The following is a 19,337-nucleotide window of genomic DNA, read 5'->3' on the forward strand; positions in this document are numbered from 1 at the left end:
CACTAGAAGAGGACGTCCCATGAAGGTCATCGCTAGGTGGGAAATGGCACAGTGTTGGAGATTGTAGCGTATTGAACCTGTGCAACGTCGGACCATGGTTGCCAAGAAGAGAAGTACCCTGAGGGGGAAGGCATCTGCGAGATTGGGACACAAAACGGTCGAAGAGAGTGTCCCGGAAGTACCGCTAGAACTGCCAGAGGATCCGAAGGCATTCTTGCACCAGCGCAAGGAGACCAAGAAGGACAAGTTACTGACGAAACAAACCGCTTTCCTGTCTCAGATCAAAAACAGTAGTGCAAATGAATTTGGCGGGATATCGAAGTCTGCAGTGAGGCGGAGAAAGAGGAAGGAGAGAGACGATTTGAAACCCAAAATGCAGGATCTACTAACTTCGCTGGAACAAGAGGGTGATTTGAAGGAGTTTACAGAAAATGCTGAAGGTGACAGTACCGCTATGGAAGTTAAACGCCAGACTTTTAGACTCGTTGAAAGGGATCTTGAACCTGGTACAGTTAAAATAAAGAAGAACGAGCCCAATATCAGGAACAAAAGAGGTGCTAAAATACTATCGATAAAGGAAACGGAACGATTTTCTCAAGTTTTACAAAATGAGCAGTTCAAAAAGAACTCGTTCAGTGCATTGAGAGATATAATCAAAATGCAAAAGAGATAGTGTCAGTTGGTCAACTTAGTCCTTAATCAATTTGTATATTAAATCATGTGCACGCTCTGTGCACAAATCAGAACCTGGTCACGCGCCTTGACAATGACGAGTCTTACTTAGTAACTGTTTTCTACATATGATTTCTATCTGTAAATTTACTCTTATCATCATCATTATCATCAGGCTCTTCTTCTCCTACCCCCTGGACCCTTTGGTTTGTTAAATCTTCGGGTGTCGTTTTGTTGCTCAGTGCTCTCTTCAGTTTCGATTTCCTCAGGAGTCGACTTGGAAATCAAAGAAATCTCCAACTCTTCAGGTTCACCAATTTCGATCACTTTGGCAAATTGCAAGTTTTCCTCGTTTTCCAGATGTTGGATAAACCCACGTCTATTAGAAGCGTATATCATACGTTCTTTCACTTTGCTCCCCGATGGACAGGTGTAAATAAAGTAGTTCAACTGCCCATTTTGGAAAACGGTGTAACTCGGATGTTCTGTGATCAAGCTAAGTTGTTCCGGAGAGCTGATTCTACTCCTATCGACGATTTTAACCTCCTCGTTCTCGATCCTAAAGGAGATCACGTTATTTTGGGCAAGGACAGTGGATAGTGACGGTTCCTCAATCGTGACATTAAAACTCAATTGACCAGGTGTAGCATTGTTTTGCGATACAAGTTCGTGGCCTCTCAGGTTTGGGGCAACTGTTCTCATCCTGCGCTGCTGGTCATTGATCTCTTTCTCTATCTTCTCGGACTCTGTCAAAATAGAATCAGTGGGTTGAGGGGTTTGTCCAGCGATGTTTATGAATTCAGACAACTCTCCCGCTTCAGTTAGAAGAGCTTGTTTGCCAATTTTATGGCTGCCAACCTGTCTCAGTATAGTGTTTTTGGTAGACGCATACAGCATCTTAGATCTGACAGGAGAGTTGTCTGGGACGTACGAGACAAAGTGAAAACAGTCTGGATCCTGTTGGTAATCCTTAACAAAGATATACAAGGGTTGTGCGTCATCTAGATCGGCTTTTAGCTGATCGATAGTGTCGTACTCCTTAGCTAGTTCCACCTTATTAGCCTCAGCTGGAATTTTGGCAGTGATAATCCTGAACTGCGACCCAGTATCAGGGGCAGGAGAGGAGACGAACACGTCCAACAGAGATTGATCAGCAAAAATACCCGATTGATTGGACATTTGTCTTCTTTCTTTCCTCCTGTTTCCAAACCAAGTCCTGCTTGTATCGTTAACGCTACGTTCGAGACCCAATTTTAAAGGAGTTCGCTTAAAATTGAAGTTTCAGTTCGACTTCATCTTTTTGTTTTTTTAAAGCTGTTTTCAGTATACACTTCGATACATAGAGAAATGGCGAAGAATCCTAAAAGGTGTGGTTAGCAATATCCTTTGCGGAGGTCGACAACTTAATCAGTGGGAAGGAAGGAAACGAGAATGCGCTGTGGTGGAATGAAATATTGTTCTAAAGAATAAAAAAAGAATAAATAAATACGATTAGATTAGTCCTGTCCCATAGAATGACAAATAAAAAAATAGTGAGATGATGACGATGATGACGATGGTGGAGATGATGACGATAATATTCACAGCATAAATTCATTCATACCAACACCCGTGGAAATCATGGCACCTACACCGCTATTACGCCTTATGCATTTCTTCAAAAGCTTCTTGCGTTTGTTCAGCTTCTTTTTGCCTATGAACCCGGTCCCAGCAGTTGTAGAGACTGTACGTTGAGGAACGCTTCTCGTTTTCAACGATAGGTTGCCATCTGCATCTCTATAGCAGAGTAACTTCACTTTGTACTGTGAATCATTGAAGAGGTTGTCCGCCCAGTCCTTATTCATGGGAGACAACAGGTCGTCGGAGACGAAATCTTCCAAGCAAGTGTTTGAGATGTCCTGTGGGGTCTGTTGCATAACAGAGTTCCTCCTTTGAGTGTCCTGATGGTTGTTCTCGAAAAAGATAGCCTCTTCATCGGTGAGCGTAACCTCCTTCCAGAACTCGTCATTGTTTAGCATCTCGTTTGAGTCGAGGGGTAATCCAACTTCAGTGTTTTCGAAAACGAGACCCGCATTCAAACTCCCGAAATTGTTGATTTTACTCCCCGTGTTGTTCTCCAGACAGCCAAGATCGTAATTAGGGAATTTCTCTAACCCGTTAGCAAAAGAACCGAAGTTCTCGTACATGTCCTCCTCTTGGAAATCGTTGACTTGCAACGACGACGACAATGGCGAGAACAAAGAGTCCGACTCAGCGGCAGAATCCACCGTTTCCGTATCGGAAACATGACTAGACTCCGAGGTAGGTATGCTGTCGACAATGACATTATGTCTCACTGAACCCTCTGCACCATTGTTTTCCTTGCTACTGATACCAGTTTTGCCTCTAGACAGCGGCGTTATGTCATCCTTTGTGATGATTTTGTTTAAGAATTGGGAAGACTTGAACTTCTTCGTGGCAGTAGAGGGATCCATTTAGCGAAGAGTATGTAACTTAAATAAATCCGACTGAAGTGGTATGGTATAAATCCAATTACCAATGCAACAAAGCATGCAAGACCCCCGATCAGTAACCGACAACTCGCGGGATGATATCGGGGGGAGGGAACTGGGGCCGACGTTTATATAAGAATCAGCTCATCGCTGGTCCTCCTGTTTGGACAATTGAAAGCATCGAATTCTCTCTTTTTTTTTTTTTTTTCCTAAATCTCAAAGAAGACAATAGGTTTGCCACTTCCCACAGAAACACCCGCACACCGGAATAACTTCATGCATCTCCAGGAACGGAAACTTGCCCATCGCCGTATAGAGTGACTGCAATTTTTTTGGTGCTTTTTCCGAAATTTGTCCCGATCGCATAAGCACTTTCCACTTTTGGAAACGGTATTTCTTTTTTCCTTCCCATTTGTCCTCCTGGCACCGTCAAAATGTCCAGCCATTTCCCCTTTCGGGACATGTCTCTAATTCTGCTCTCTGTGTCCCCCCCCAGATATCGTTTTGTTTGTTTTCCCTATTTTCTCGAGCTTCATTCTACCAGAAGGGCATCCAGCCCATGTACATCTTGCTGAGGTTCTGGTCCGATGTAGCCTCCTGGATGAGCGTCTCGACTTGCCCAGGGACACTCAGCACGAGTCCGTCGCGTGGGTCTATCCCGCGGATCTTGTTTCTCAGCGTGCGCAGCCCTTGGCGGAGCAACGTGTCCGAGTTTCTATCGTAGATGATGGTCTCGATGACGTTCATCAGTGCGACTTCGTTGGACCGCATGAGGTTCAATGCCACTTCGCTAGACTTCTTGAAGGTTCCCTCGGTTCCGACAACGCCCAGCGCGTCGTAGAGGTTTTGCGTCAGTCGGAACGGCACGATTTCAGGGGTCGGTAGCAGCTTACCCTTCTCAAACAGACAGTCAAAGTCAACGTGCAACACTTTCCCCGTGTCGATGTCCAGTAAAATGTTCTCGCAGTGCCGGTCACCAAGACCGACGATGTAGCCGACCATTGCCATCACGGCATGGGACCGCGCGAATGTGTTCCGCGCGTTGAACCAATCGATAGGGTCTGGGAAGGTGTCCAAAAACCACTGGTACAGCACGGAGGGGAACTTCCGTAGTTGTTGGGAGAAGATGCTGAGCTTCTTGGAACTGGAGGCGTTGTGGACCTTCTCAATGAGGGTTCTTGTAGAAAACGTGATGTTCATGCTTTGGTACCTAGTGTCAAATATTTTCCGCAAAGTGATAACATTGGGGACCATCTCGATCAACCCACAATCCTCTCGTAACGAAAGGACAGAATACGTCGTAATGTTTAGATCCCGTTTGGAGGACTCAACATCCTTGTTCAAAAGGAAATCCATAGTCGTCGCAAACTGCATGTACTGGTTATCCTGGCGGACATCCTCTTTCTTGCACATGATGCCGTAGCGTGCACCGTCTGATCCGACAATACTCAATTGTTTCGGTTTCTTCAATGATGTAAACACTTTGTACCTCTTACCGAAACTCTGGATTGTCACCAATGATCTAAAGGGCTTGTAATTGCTCATGGATTCAGATAACCTGGGAGAAATCATTTCTAAATTGATTCTCACTGGAACAGCCAGATCACAGGGGGCCAAATTCATATCGAATCTAAAATCTGGTGCCAGCATGTTACCAGACCTGCTGGTCACAGTCTTTGTCTCTTGGATACATACCCTGGTTAGTGCAATTGTTAAATTTATGGAAGATGACACCATTGCTTGTTTGTCGGCGTGACCCCTCTTGAAGATTTCAATAATACCTCTACCTGATTTTTTCCTTTCACTACTCTCAGAATTTGTTAGCACTGCCATATACCAAAGCATATGCGATGGATATTCATCGGTCAATTTGCATAAGATGGAAGTGATTAGTTTATGCGACTCCAAATGCGGATGTAGCAAACGTGATAATAGCTGGGTCAGGACAGAGTACCATATGTAAATAGGCGCTATCCCACACGTACTCTTGATCGCCTGGCAGATGTTGCTTGCCACCGTTTGTAAACTCAAATTGCTATCCTTTGGGTGTTCCGCTTTGGATGCGATCTTCAACCAGAATGTCACGACTTTAGGCAAATATTCACGGGCTTTTGACGGGTTCATTTCAAAGGCACGAAGGAAATGTGTCACAGAGTTATATTCGTAAGTACCATCTGTCCGGTAATTCTCTGCCTCCTTTCTTTCTAGCAACCGGCTATAATACAGAGCCATGGATTCATGAGGCAACCCCCATGTCGTGTGTAGTTGGATGATCTCGTTGTACTGCTTGATGATTTGATCCGAACTCGAATTATTCGATAAATCTAGCCATTCTGTATACTTTAACAAAACAACCGCACGGTCTTCGTTGGAGCTATTTTCCTCATCTTTACATTTTTCATGTATTTCCTTTACAAGTTTTAGTGCCCTGTCATTTTCTCCTTTCTTCCATAATATCTCAGCAAACTCTAATTCAGCTTGAGGATGTTCATATTGTAAACACTGCATTAAGGCATCGTTGGCAACATCCAACCTTGAGTTATTACGGGCCAGTTGCGCAATCTTGTAAACTGTTTGGATCAGATCCTTTCTGGCAAAGCCATTGCTTTTCAGGAGTTCGAAAGACCTTCTCATCGACAATAAATGATGGTTAGGTCTAAAGTCGGCGCCGATACGCTTCATTCGATGATTGAGAATGGTAACAATATCGTCGTATTCGTACTTGTTATTGGCAGATGACAGCAACGATAGATCATAGAGACTATGCAGTTTCATCAGCATGTTCTGTTGTTTCAATAGAGTAGTGGCGCTGGCATTTGTAGTACAGCGTACTCCTGCAAGTCGGAAACATTTGTTAAGGTAATTCTGAGTCATTGAATGATCATTTTTGGTAACGAAGTAAAGTGCTTTTGCAACATTATACTGTAACAGGAGCTGTTGATCGGGCACTTCACAAAGTTTTTCGATGTTATTAATCCACTTTTCCAATGACTCGGTGTCGCCAAACATATTAACACATTCCATGGTCATATTATACAGGTCATTCATATTGGTTTCGAGACGAAATGACCTAGTGGGGAGAAGTAAATCGGATGACTTAACTACTTGGGAGTATAATTGATGGTCATACATGGACTTGAGCATTTTCGTTGTGTTAGGAGATTCAACAGAAAAATTTCCCAAGGCTGAAAAGCAGTCTTGTGCCATTTTCCAGTTGCTAGAGTACTGCAATTCTTCAATTTTGGAAACTAAATTGTCTGAGGCAAACGATTTCAGAATTCCATCAATCGAATCAATATCACCAATTTCTTCATAAGTAACTTTTAGATGATTCAGTAGTGTTTTTTTATCCACACTGGAAGGGAGAGAATCTGGATGACGGTAGCATTCCTCCAAATATAACGCTGATCTTTCGAAAGAACTCGTTTCCAAAGATCTGAGGGCAAACGAGTATGCCGGAATACTGTGTAGAAACAAATCTATTCTTTTAAGCTTTTGTGAGGTTTCATGATCTTCAATTACTGATGTTCCATGGTGATCTATGTACATCTTTTTGAATTTAGTGACCCACTTTTTACAGTGTTCCATGACGGCAAAAATAGATTCATAGCACATTTTGATTGAATCCATTTGAAGGCGATTCATCCCCTCAATATTGAATTTGAATATAAACGAGAACTCAACAATGATACCATTCATTAAGTTTTCATACTCTGTGCCTGGCTTAGCTTTTACAATCACTTCCATGACCAGGTAAGGTAGCAATAGATTGGACAAATAACCATCATCTTCCCTAATCAAGGATGAAAAAACATGCAATGGATGCTCCTCTGTGGTACCACTCTTCAGCAAATCCAAAGTAAGGTTCTTAACCCACATTCGATATTCTTGGGTTGGGACAAACGAGGGGTACACGCGAGGCTCATATGCAACTGATGACTGGGCAATATACTGGGATGATCGTAATGGAAAAAGGGTTGTCTGGGCAATAGTGTCAAACCTGTGCCATAATGCTTGTTCTTTTTCTGATCCACTGGTTGATGTTGCATCCCATTGTTCGACACTTAGTCCACAGTGTTTCAGTGACTCCTGCATAACCAAAGCCACAAATAATTGCCTGCGCGGGTTGTCACTTTGCCAAAACGACGGAACCAATACATCGTTCATTATCCAAACCAAAAAGTTGATAACGTCAGTCTCATCTTCCAAAAAGTAAATTTCACCGCTTTTGTATAGGCTTCTGAAAGAATGTGAAGTCACGTCCAACACCCCGATAATACTTATACATCTCATGCAGTTTTCGCAAAGTTCAACATCCTCTGTCCGGTACTTATGTGCTGTATCCAAAAGAGCTGCCAACAGAAGAGCAATCTCAGTTTTGTGATCTCGTTTCGAATAAACAAAGTTGGGTCCATCCTTTTCTCTTCCCTTTAAGTAGGCCTCAATGTCGTCCAAATTTTGTAATAAGACACGCTTATTGTTACTCTGTAGATTGGATATAAATACTGCAATAAAGTCAGTCGCTGTCAGTGTATGTCGAACCTTTTTGGCAAATTTGTTGTTTCTGTTACTGAGATCAAGATCTGATTTCCGGTTCAGCGCAAATGTGATGGAAGGTTTTAGTTGAAATATCAAGTCACCTTTCTTCTCTATGATAGTATCAAGAATCTGATACACAATTGTTCGCAGCTTTCTGTTGAAAGTACCCCAATTTTGTAAGGTAAATGCAATCAATCCATCAATAACTGTTGAGAGCTCTTCAACGTTCAGTAGTTCTACCAAAAGGAGCCAAGAACGATAGCAATTGTACCTTATTTCCTCTATTTCTAAACCAGTCTGTAAGCAACTACCTATTTGGGCAAGAGCGGACACAATAGTTGTTTTATTAACAAACTTTATGAGGAACGAAATACCGTTTATCACACGGAGCTTTTCATAGTATGTTGTTTTAACCCTTGTGTTGTGCATATCCCCAGAAAAAACCTGAAGGATCCCCAAAATAACGTCCTTAAGTTTGCTTTGGAAAACCATTTCTTGCTCAGATGTCCAATTACTTTGATCCTTGAATTTGGTGCCCCGTCTTTTGTTCGCTTGGAAGTCTGTATTTAAGTATCTCAAAGAACATAAAACCATATCTTCGTTACCTTTGTGATCTTCCGCTTCATTGTTTTGGTATAATTTTATTACAGCAGCTGCAGTTCGATAATCAGGCAAATAAGAAATAACAAACTCTTTTTCGAAGTTAGGTAGTATGTTAGTGAAGAGTGTCTCTAGAGAATCGGAAGAAAATATTTTGTGTTTCACCAAAGCAACTGCAAAAATTTGTCGACTATTGTCCTTGAGCAAAGCTCGCACCTGCATATTGATCTCCTCAGTGCTACCATTGAACATTATTTTCTTGATTGTTTCGAACACATTCGTCTTATAATTCATAACAGCGTATGGAACGATATGCTGTTGGAAAAGTCCTAACACTGTCTTCTCTGAGAACCCCAGTAGTTCCGTGAGCCTCGTAAAAGTATATCTTTTTTCAACGAGTGCTGAGCCATAATATTTCATCTGCAAAGGTAAAATGGGCAGTAGTAGTTGATATGGTGTTTTATGAAGAATTCGAGACATATTCTTAATTTGGAACGTTATCATGGAGTATATTGCAAACTTATCCGAGTTGAAAATATCCATCAGTTTCATCATAAGTGTATCGAAAAGCTCGCCAGAGGTAGTCATCACAAAGTATGTCCACGACATTATTCGGGATTCGGTTAATATACTGTCTTTCGGGCTCTCGAGGTATTTTGCTAATATCATTGCATTTTGATCGTCTTGGTTTCGCAAATCTGTAATATTGAGCAAAGGAAATACGCGAGTACTCAGAACTCTCAGGTATCTATTTTTGTTATTTCGACAGTTTTCAACCAACGCGAAACTTTCTGAAGGCCCATCGGACGCTGCACGCTTGAGCGAGGGCGGTTGAAAGTGAACATAAATCCTTTGTAAACAAAGCAACAAGCCGCTTAACAAACCTTCTGAAAAGTCGTAAATTTTTGGATTTGACAAGAATACTTCATGTATAATTTGATACGTTCTCGACTTCGTCTCCGCGTCAGGTCTTTCTGGATCCACTTTTTGATACACGTTACTAGAGTCATACCCTTCACAAACTGGGCAGGTATAACATCGATCAAGTGTATATTTGTCTTCTATAAGGAGGTATCTTTCAAAGCATGCAAGTCTACCAATTATTCTGGTCCAACATGCCAACTTCCTGAAGTTTTCTGTATTTACGCATGTCTTGACAGACTTTTTTATCTCATCGAACAAACTATTGTGATCGTTGCCAGTTCTTTGTAAGATTCCAGGTTCCACTGAATTAAGTTCATATTTTAACAGAGTAGGAACAAATCTGACTGTGGGAGAAAACTTATTTAGGACAAGTATCCGTAGCCTTTCAAGTTGCTTAAACTCTTGACCGTAAGATTTGACAATAATGGACATCACCCTCTCGTCCGAGTGATCTGATGTCTTATAAATGTGAAACTTCTTATCCAAGGATATTTTGTCTAAAGAACTTGCCCTTCTTTGAATATCAAAGTGAATTAGAATAAAGGCCTTCAAAGTTAAATCGTTGTAATCCAAGCCGGGCCACAAGCGTTCATCCGATAAATGATCGATATCAAACCACTCAGTCAAAGGAAAGTATTCCGCAAATGTTTTAACATACTCCTGAGACTGAGAATCAGATTGGATTGTCAAAGAGTATAATCTCAAGATGCATTTGGCCAGTGTGGGATCATTAGGAGATTGTGACTTCCCTATTCTGTTCGAAATGAATTGATGTAGCACACTTAAGACGAATCCATATTTATCGTTCAATAATATCTTAGATCTGTTTAGAGTGCTAATGCAGGAGTTGTTAATGAGATAATCCACTGACATTGATAGAAATTTCAATTGCAGCTGTGAATATTCTACTGACTCTAATTTGGAAGTCTCAAAGACATAGACGACAAGTCGTATCATTCTTTCAAAGACCAATGTCCATTTCTTCGTTCCAATAGTTGTATCGAAATATGTCAGCGATTCACCAAATGTACTATTTGGCGCGCACATCCAGTAACACAGAATATACAGTCTCTTCAGATCAGCCATATATTTATCCACAGGGTAATTACCAGCGGTGACTTTAACTAGTCTCCTTTCCAATGTGTTGAGCATTTCTTGCAGGTGGGAGGATAATTCTAGTTTGCTGATGGATCCACTGTATGCTTGCTCGGACAGTTGGCACCAAGCGCCCAACTTCTCTCTTAAATACCACAATCTATGCTGGTCCTCCCGATAGAGAAGCGATGCATGTAAGACATCATCCATCAATTTAACAATTCCCAGTTGCCTTTCTGAGTCGCTGAAAGCTCGCCGATCGGATAGAATGGATGGGTTGGTCTTAATCAGTGCATTTAGTGCCTCTACTGTTTTGGCAAATATCGTGTCGTTCAATTGATTCACCCTGTGCGGTTCTGCAATGCCACCACCCAGTAAAATCTTCATCAGAGTTTCTAGCACCCTAAGGCTCTTCGACCAGACTGAATTGGAATTTTTCAGGTCCTCATCGCTGTCGTTCTGATCAACGTTATCAAAGGAGACCAAACGCGACTCATTAATGTGCAAAATTAGTTCATCCAAGTACTTTACCCTGGAGTCCATCATGCCATCCTATAGTGTCAGCTGTCTAGTTCCTGTAGATGCCTCCCACAACAACTCACCAAGTGATCCAATACACCATATTTTTTGGAATCTCAATTTGTAAGAATTGAAAACATGGTATATTAAAATATAAAACAATGCCTCTGTGGAAACACGTAACTAAACAGAGCGATGTTTGAATGTACAAATGCGGGAGGCGTTAGCAGGTTATTAGGTGCATCTAACACACAGTTATACAAGACTACTTCTGAACGTTTGCGTGACGTATTAAAATATATATACATACACTGTACATAATCTTTCGCAGAGGCAGTTTCCCGCTGATGAGTGCCCGTAGAGGAGGCGATCTCTGTTCGCCCAACGCTCTTGCTATGCTATGAATTCTCTTCCTCTTATTTCATTATCATCATTGTTGTTGTGCTGGAGGCACTTGCTGCTGCTGGACACTGTCTATCGTCTGCTGTATTTGCCCCTGAGCGGTGGGTGCTTGACTTTGTGCTTGAGCCTGCGCCTGTTGTATCTGCTGCTGCTGTGCAGCTCTCAATTCAGCTTCAAAATTCAGTGGACGCTTGAAAAGCAGGATATGTGGCTCAGGGGCATGGCATTCGTAGTGTTCCCACCCTAGAGATTGCGTGATACCCAGACCTCTCCATTCATCCTCCGTGAGTATCCTCAACGTACCAATTTCTGAATTGAAGTAATCCGAGGGTATAACTTTCAACATTGCCTTGGGGAGCATCACATGTCTATATTCGAAGTTATCATCCGAATAACGGGGGGAGTAGTGAATAGACTCCTGGAACTCCAAAACGCGTACCCGCTCCTGGTCAGTTAACTTTCTTCCTTGAAAAGTCCGGTAATGTTGGTACATGTGTGTCTTGTTGATAATTCTTTCTTTGATCTTTTTCTGAATACAACGATAAAAAAGTGACTACTCAATTCAACAATTGTTGACGATCCTATACAGTAAGCTGTCGACTCCCGGAATTCTCGTGTCGCGGTTCGAGAAACTGTTTTAACACTTCTGAAGTTCGATCTCGAACCAAAAAAAATACTTGAAATTTGAAAAATTCTGGAAAAACAGAGCGCGCGCATAGTTTTGAGTTTCACTGCAAAACATCCGTTGTACATACATATTTGCTTCTCGAAGGTCTAAATTACTGTCGGCACCTATCGCATTAAAGTGGACTTTTTGTGGGATTGAGAATTCACTAATTTCTTTGCCTTTTTTCTCTCTTTTTGCTAATATAGATTCCATAGGGGGCTTTTAACATTGTTGCAACTTTATTCAAGCAACACTTGAAGAGAAAGAGTTAGAAAATCAATACAACATACAAACTCATAAGAAAAGAACCAACTGTGTCTTTTTTCTTCAAAGTAAGACCAGGAATAACAAACGGCATAATTGTGAATGCAGAGCAACGTTTTTGTCGGAATTAAACCGTGTATTCAAACAAACACTTCGCTGCAAACTTTATCCAGTAAATATGATTATTTGCTTCTCCCGATTACAAACTCACGGTATAAAGAAACAGTGAAGAGTTACTATCAAACGTACAGAGAGTTGCTGTTAGACGAGCCGTTCTGCGTACCGGCACCCCAATTGCAAGATATCTCACTATCGCCGCCAATTGACGTGAACAGACCCGATGACCCTAATTCTGTTGCATACATTGGTCTGCTTTCATCCTGGTTGGAATTGGATAGCGAGGAGCCGTTGATCAGAGAATTGTCCTGCCAAGTGCTCATTAACGAATGCAGATTTGCTCGGTTTATTGGCATAAAGAAGGTGCTTTTGGCACCCCCCAGAGACTTGGTCAATTTGCAGTATTATTCCCAAACAGTGTTCCGATTGATCAGCCAAAAGGAAAATTTTGATCAGTCTCTGACTTTATCAATATCGTTGCCGCTCTGCGAAGATAGCGACCCGTTGGCTACTTGGGAATTATGGCATACGATAAGGAAGCTGTGCCATTACCACCCGAATCTCACGATCTCGTTGGCGCTCCCCAGAGTGAAAACACCTGGCTTTGTGTTGAGGAGATGGTTATGCGAACCGGTGTCCTGCTTGCTGATATCATCCTCAATTTTTGTTCCCAACCATCACAACTATCCTGTATTAAACAAGTTTAATCAAAACGTAATTCTGAAGTTCCAAGAGGTGAATGGTAACTCGCAAATACAATCCAACGACCTTTGCATGCTGCTACATGGGATGGAGAAGTACTCCAATCAAGTGAAGGGCGGTGCCAATTCGTATTTGGATTACGTCAACTTCCTCTTGAAGAAAGGCGATAAGTTGATCCTGTCCGAGAGGATCCAGGGACTTCATGAACCCAAATTGTTACCTCCATTGAAACCAAATTCAGAAAATCTCAATAATGAAGTTTACTCAGTGTTTGAAAGAGACAGTGCGAAATACGATATGTACGAGAAAGCCATTTCGAAAGCGTTATCAAAGGTAAACTTCTCTACAGTCACCGATGCGACGTCGCCTTTCATAATTCTTGTTGCTGGCGCTGGTAGAGGCGGCCTTGTCGACAGAGTGTTCCATGTAGCATCTACGAACAACATATTGTCGAAAGTTAAGATCATAGCGTTAGAGAAGAATGCTCAGGCGTATCTATTCCTCCAAAAGAGGAATTATGAAAAATGGAACAATATTGTGGAGTTGATAAACAGGAACATGTTTGACTGGTCCTCTATGAGCATAAAAGTGGATCTCTGTGTCAGTGAACTGTTAGGTTCGTTTGGTTGTAACGAACTGTCTCCAGAATGTTTGATGAACATTCAGCGGTACCACAGCAAGCCAACTACAATCTACATTCCTCAATCATACACATCCTGTATTGCACCTATCACTTGCCCCCTGTTCTATCAAAAGATGAGCAGTGATCTGAGCAGCACTGAGTTCATGGAATCTCCCTGGGTTGCCCATAATGTGCCGTATCAGATTCTGTCTTCAAGGGTAAACGAGCTTTGGACATTCCAACACCCGCTTCCAAGGGACGAAAACTTCAATCGAAGCGTACTGACAGAATTCAAAATCAAGCACAGAGTCGAGTTACACGGGTTTATTGGGTACTTCGTTGCCCGACTGTACGATGACGAATGCGTTTTGTCAATTATACCTGACAAAGTGCCAATAAAGACGAGCAATGGAACGTTCCACGATTTTAGCCACACGGAGAACCTGGTGTCATGGTCGCCCATGGTATTTCCCTTAAGGCAACCGGTAACGATCGCGGACGACACAGAGATCCAGTTACTGATATCGAGAACAGCGAGCGGTGATAAAACATGGTACGAATGGTCCTTCGAAAGTTTCATTTACCTGGTGGTCTCTCAAGAACCACAGAAGAATGCGGCCTCTAACGTCCCCAGATCTCTTGCATCAAACCACACCGCCCAAGGGCATCAGGATATTATGCGCTCGCATCCTTTCCAAACACAGTACTTGGACGATGAGCACATTGGGCCGCACGAGTCCGAGACTTCGTATGGTAGCAGAGCCTCATCATCCGCTGTCAACGCACCTCCCTTCAAAAACACGGAAGCACTACCACATTACGAGAACGAATGGCAGAGTCTAAAGGACATCCACGGCTGGAATACGCAAGAGTCCTTCAGCGACAAGCATTTACCAAACGAGGGTCGGAACGGGACACATTCTACGCCACATGCCCGAGACCCTCTGGAACAAGATCCGACAAGTGTAATTAACCAAGATCCCAGATCTTCCGGGACCCAAGAGGTGCACGTCCGCATCAAAGTCGGCTCCTCGCATATACATAACATCAACGGCCATGCATTTCACATCCCATGGAAGTCGTGACCCCCCATCCCAAGCACCTAGCGTAGTGTGATTACATCTGGGAGAGGTGGTGACTCTAGTCTACATACGTATAAATACACATAGCACACACACACACACACACGCAGTAGCACCACGGAATATTGCTATTAACGGGTCAACGCCATATGCCACCAGCTGAGCAACAGACCGTCAGCTCGCTCCCACGACGACCTGTCGTCATCAAACCGCGACATTTTCCGCAGATCGCAGCGACAGTCGCAACAAGTTCTTGCAAGATAGGGGGAGGTGTGGGGTACTGCGTTATCTGAGCAGAATACGTCATCGACGGGTCTTCTCGAGAGCGCGTGTCTCGTAATCCGGAGCGTGCATTCCCTTGGATTGACTCTTGAAGATAATAGGAGGGTTCTCGGAGCAAGTATTTAATTTCGATGCAACATTTTGTCATCTCAAGAAACAAAAGGGAAAAAGCAACAGTCCGAACTGCATTGTAAGGAAGGGACCCAACGGATGCGAGAGGTGGTCAGGTCGTACGGTATGTCAAAGGAGTTTGAACTGGAGGGCAAAGTTAGCTCGCGAATAAAGCAGGTGAAACCAGACTATGAAGACGAGATAGAGGAGTGGTATGAGAGGGTGAGCACTCGGGAGACAGAGTCAACGAGTCGGAACCGAGGGAACAGGCATGGCAGGGACATGCGGGATGGTGACGAGGACGAGTACGATGTCGTATCGGTGGATGACGATTCGAGAACCAACTTGCTACCGAATATCAGAACGCATAGGAAGCTGCTGAACAGGCACGTCCAGTTCATTGCTATTTCCGGTGTGATCGGTACTGCCCTGTTTGTAGCGATCGGCAAAGGGCTGTATTACGGTGGCGCCGGGTTTCTTCTCATTGCATTTGCCATGTGGTGTGTCCCCATCTTGGCAATCACCGTCTCCACTGCGGAGATGGTGTCGTTCTTCCCCGTGAGTTCACCCTTCCTGAGATTGGCCAAGAAATGCGTGGACGAGTCATTGGCTGTGATGGCCAGTTGGAACTTTTGGTTCCTGGAGTGTGTTCAGATACCTTACGAGATTGTGTCTGTGAACACTGTTATCCACTACTGGAGGGACGATTATAATCCGGCTATCCCACTGGTTGTCCAGTCTGTCATGTATATCTTAATTTCAGTTTGTGCAGTGAAGTACTACGGTGAAATGGAATTCTGGCTGGCATCCTTCAAGATTGTGCTTGCAGTAGGACTGTTCTTTTTTACCCTTGTCACCATGGTGGGAGGTAACCCAAAGCACGATGTCTACGGATTTAGGAACTTCCGTATCGACTCCTTCAAGAAGTATTACCCAGATGGTAACGACGCGCATTCTCGCTCCGTGGGTTACTTCCAAGGGTTTCTGGTGTGTTTGATCAGGGCTGCAGCTACCATCGCTGGAGGTGAGTACATAGCAATGCTGGCTGGTGAAGTGAAGGAACCAAGAAAGGTACTGCCAAAGGCCTTCAGACAAGTGTTCGTGCGACTAACCGTCCTGTTTCTGGGGAGCTGTCTTTGTGTCGGTATAGTGTGCTCCTCAAACGACCCTGCCTTGACAGCTGCAATCAGTGAATCAAGACCCGGGGCTGGTTCGTCGCCGTACGTTATTGCAATGAACAATCTGGGGATACGTGTGCTTCCAGACATTGTTAACATTGCCCTGATTACCGCTGCATTTTCAGCAGGTAATGCTTACACGTACTGTTCGTCGAGAACACTGTACGGAATGGCGCTTGACGGTTACGCCCCGAAGATATTCAAAAAGTGTAACAAGCAAGGTGTCCCCATGTTTGCAGTTGCGGTCTCTTTATGCTGGGCGTTGATCAGTCTTCTGCAATTAAATTCCAACAGTGCCGTTGTTTTGAATTGGCTGATTAACATTATCGTCTCGTCTCAATTGATCAACTTTGTGGCGTTGTGTATCATTTATCTCCACTTCAGGAGAGCTTATCTTCTGCAGCAGGATAACTTACCAGGGTTGCCTTTCAAGTCATGGTGGCAACCTTGGACTGCGATATTTGGCATGTCGTGTTCTGTCGCGATGATCCTGATTCAAGGGTACACGGTATTTTTCCCCAAATTATGGAAAGCTCGGGACTTCTTGTTTTACTATCTGATGGTATTCATTGATGTTGGAATTTACTTATTTTACAAGTTTGTGTGGACCCACGGGAAGGATAAAGTAAAGGACCCTACACTGATAGATTTCAGCGAGGACCTTAGAGAGATCGAGGAACACGAACTTGAGCATAACTTTGATAAGTTTAAATTCTACACCAACTAAAAAAGACATTCACATCCGCTCTACATCATTGAGTATATTCTCTTTCTTTTTAGTTTTTAGTTCTATTGGCACATTTATTTATCTACTCATCTTTCAACATTGTTTAAAAACAATGGTTTTAATTATATTCGTTAAATTGGTATCGGCTTCCGCTACTAAAGTCGCCTCCCTCATCATGTACTCAAATTCTCCCACCATGCGACGACATCTTTACCCAGGCTCTCAAATAGGGACGAACGTGATGAATTCTGCGATTTCAATTCGTTTATGTTCATGTCAAACCAGTTCTTTACGATAATGACTAACCTGAACTCCTCTTCCCGTATGTAGCAAAGCACACCGTTGTTTAAGGTCAATAACCGCTCTTCCGTAAACGCAGGCAATCTTCGCGACCGTTTCAGAGAGTCTAAAAAATGCAATATTTCCAATTGTAGTTCCCACAACTTGTCTCTCGGCATCAATTGAAGGAAGTTTCTGTCCAGTTGTTGAGCTGTGGTTTGGTTCCTACGCTCTTGGTCTCTGTTTGTATGGAAGATATCCCCCATTTTGTCAAACCCCCAGTTGCTGGTGTCTGTGTTTGAAAACCAATCGCCGTTGACTGCCAGTTCCAGGGCTGACTTATACTTAGCGGGGAGTTTTGTCCCGTACGAGGGGATAGACGACTTGACAGTTTGATAATATTGAGACTTCTCCACGACAGTGTACGTAAATTTTGCCTGTTTTCTTTCGCAAGCCTTATTGGGCTTCAACACTGTATCATGGAGACGTTGTGTACTCCGTGAGAGGGTGTACCCTAAATCTTTCAAGTACTCAGCATCCCATATCTTTTCAAAAGTTGGGTCGCAGACAATAACAATGAGGATGTTCTCGTAGTACCAAAACAAAGTGTTGTACTTTCTGCGACCGTGTTTATCATTTTGGAAGTTCAAGTTCAGTTGTTTGACTTTGTAATTCATCGGGAGAGCGCTCGAATACAATGGTGAAATGAGGAACCCATATCGCGAGTGATCTCTCGAGTCTGGCCCCGATTCCGTTGCGGACCGCCACGAAGGCACGTAAGTGGAAAGCAGAGACATGCTATTTGAGATGCCTGTGGTGGCGCCCATTTCTTGCATCGCATCGTAAGCGAACGTTACGGGCAGCGAAAGGTTATGCAGAAACTTGTTTGAGTATGACGACAGACTGTTCATGACGGATTCCTGTTGCGTGCTGTTCGGTGGTGTAGAGGTGTGACAGTCGTGCTCCTCAGACGGTTTCTCCTTGTAATGTGCATTGCCAGCAAGCACATGGCTCGAAATTTCCCCGTACGTGGCCAGTAGGTGGTACACCCAGTTAGAGACGTCTGCCAAGTCTTCCAAATCCGTCGAGAAGTTTCTCACAAGTCCATAGGATTGAGGGTCGTACTGGGGGCCCTGAGGCAGATGGTACACAAGCAAATCTTTGATTCCGAGGTAACTTGTCTCGTTTAGTATCACGTCCTTCAGGATAACGGAGTCCCAGCAGACGTCCTCCGTGGCACCGGACTCCTGAGTATCAAACTCGGCCATCTTCACGCCATTGGGCCACAGAAGCTCCAGTCCACGCCGTATCAGCGTCTCCGGGTTCCAAAAGATGTCGTTCCAAAAGGGCACGAAGTGTTCATTGAGCCGCGGTACAAGCATATCCACCTCGTCGAACCTGCCGAACTGCAGACAGAAAAACTTGTACGAGAGCCACAACTGACTCATGTAGAACTGGTGCGGTACTGCCTCCGCCGCGTCATCCAATTGAACGGAGAGACACATGAAGTAGTGACCTTCAAATCGGACCGTCAAAATGACCTCCCTGCCCAATTCCACACACCGTTCGGTCTCTGAGGGTACACCATCGGGCACAAAAGTGTCCGCGAGCGTCCATATCCCCTGAACAACGCCAACCCGGGACAACTTCTCGTTCAAAGTCGACGACCCACGGTCCGCACCGCCAAACTCATGGTACAAGAGCAGCCCGCCCACGAGATTCTCGCTCCCAGGGCCGACCCGCTCCGGATCAAACACGGTGAAATACTGCAACGACATGAACCCTACCAGAAGAGCCGCCAATGCAGGCCTGACTCCTGCTTGTCAGTGCACCATCAGTCACCTTGCCAACAGCAGCAGCGTTTGAGGCGATGAACAGTTAAAGTGAAAAATTTCGAGTATTAAAACTTCAACGACTTGCAACAGATAAACAGTTACAAGAGACACGTTCTGCTTGCAATCGCTCCCCCAGTGCGAGCAGTCTCAATAACGGTCATCTGGTAACCACAGGTTTACTCAATGGTGCTGGCGAATCTTGGGAAGCGGCTGAACAGCGCTGTGAAC

At 43.8% G+C, this 19,337-nt stretch overlaps 9 protein-coding genes across 9 annotated transcripts in view; 4 read left to right on the forward strand and 5 right to left on the reverse strand.

The window, feature by feature from the left end:
- Positions 1-94: 94 nt before the first annotated feature.
- Positions 95-673, forward strand: SLX9 (Slx9p; the record flags this gene model as incomplete). Its single annotated transcript, XM_022611401.1, has 1 exon — positions 95-673. One exon carries the CDS (start codon positions 95-97, stop codon positions 671-673), a length of 579 nt encoding a protein of 192 aa, XP_022462814.1.
- A 170-nt stretch (positions 674-843) lies between these two features.
- Positions 844-1,851, reverse strand: TWF1 (twinfilin TWF1; the record flags this gene model as incomplete). The annotated part of the gene is made up of 1 exon (XM_022611402.1): positions 844-1,851. One exon carries the CDS (start codon positions 1,849-1,851, stop codon positions 844-846), a length of 1,008 nt encoding a protein of 335 aa, XP_022462815.1.
- A 401-nt stretch (positions 1,852-2,252) lies between these two features.
- KNAG0B01230 (uncharacterized protein) lies at positions 2,253-3,146 on the reverse strand (the record flags this gene model as incomplete). Its single annotated transcript, XM_022611403.1, has 1 exon — positions 2,253-3,146. One exon carries the CDS (start codon positions 3,144-3,146, stop codon positions 2,253-2,255), a length of 894 nt encoding a protein of 297 aa, XP_022462816.1.
- Positions 3,147-3,701: 555 nt separating this feature from the next.
- Positions 3,702-10,868, reverse strand: MEC1 (protein kinase MEC1; the record flags this gene model as incomplete). The annotated part of the gene is made up of 1 exon (XM_022611405.1): positions 3,702-10,868. The coding sequence occupies one exon, from the start codon at positions 10,866-10,868 to the stop codon at positions 3,702-3,704; it is 7,167 nt and encodes a 2,388-aa protein (XP_022462817.1).
- Positions 10,869-11,271: 403 nt separating this feature from the next.
- CKS1 (cyclin-dependent protein kinase regulatory subunit CKS1) lies at positions 11,272-11,736 on the reverse strand (the record flags this gene model as incomplete). Its single annotated transcript, XM_022611406.1, has 1 exon — positions 11,272-11,736. The coding sequence occupies one exon, from the start codon at positions 11,734-11,736 to the stop codon at positions 11,272-11,274; it is 465 nt and encodes a 154-aa protein (XP_022462818.1).
- A 540-nt stretch (positions 11,737-12,276) lies between these two features.
- Positions 12,277-14,700, forward strand: HSL7 (protein arginine N-methyltransferase; the record flags this gene model as incomplete). Its single annotated transcript, XM_022611407.1, has 1 exon — positions 12,277-14,700. One exon carries the CDS (start codon positions 12,277-12,279, stop codon positions 14,698-14,700), a length of 2,424 nt encoding a protein of 807 aa, XP_022462819.1.
- Positions 14,701-15,216: 516 nt separating this feature from the next.
- Positions 15,217-16,995, forward strand: AGP2 (Agp2p; the record flags this gene model as incomplete). Its single annotated transcript, XM_022611408.1, has 1 exon — positions 15,217-16,995. One exon carries the CDS (start codon positions 15,217-15,219, stop codon positions 16,993-16,995), a length of 1,779 nt encoding a protein of 592 aa, XP_022462820.1.
- A 173-nt stretch (positions 16,996-17,168) lies between these two features.
- On the reverse strand, positions 17,169-19,052 carry CCZ1 (Ccz1p; the record flags this gene model as incomplete). Its single annotated transcript, XM_022611409.1, has 1 exon — positions 17,169-19,052. One exon carries the CDS (start codon positions 19,050-19,052, stop codon positions 17,169-17,171), a length of 1,884 nt encoding a protein of 627 aa, XP_022462821.1.
- A 240-nt stretch (positions 19,053-19,292) lies between these two features.
- SRP54 (RNA-binding signal recognition particle subunit SRP54) overlaps positions 19,293-19,337 on the forward strand; it is a gene marked incomplete at both ends in the record, with an annotated part of 1,614 nt that continues 1,569 nt past the window's right edge. Inside the window, one exon of the mRNA XM_022611410.1 lies at positions 19,293-19,337. This exon is cut by the window's right edge and continues 1,569 nt beyond it. Coding sequence (XP_022462822.1) covers positions 19,293-19,337 — 45 coding nt within the window.

Source organism: Huiozyma naganishii, chromosome 2 (genome assembly GCF_000348985.1).
Source record: "Huiozyma naganishii CBS 8797 chromosome 2, complete genome".
Classification (NCBI taxonomy): domain Eukaryota; kingdom Fungi; phylum Ascomycota; class Saccharomycetes; order Saccharomycetales; family Saccharomycetaceae; genus Huiozyma; species Huiozyma naganishii.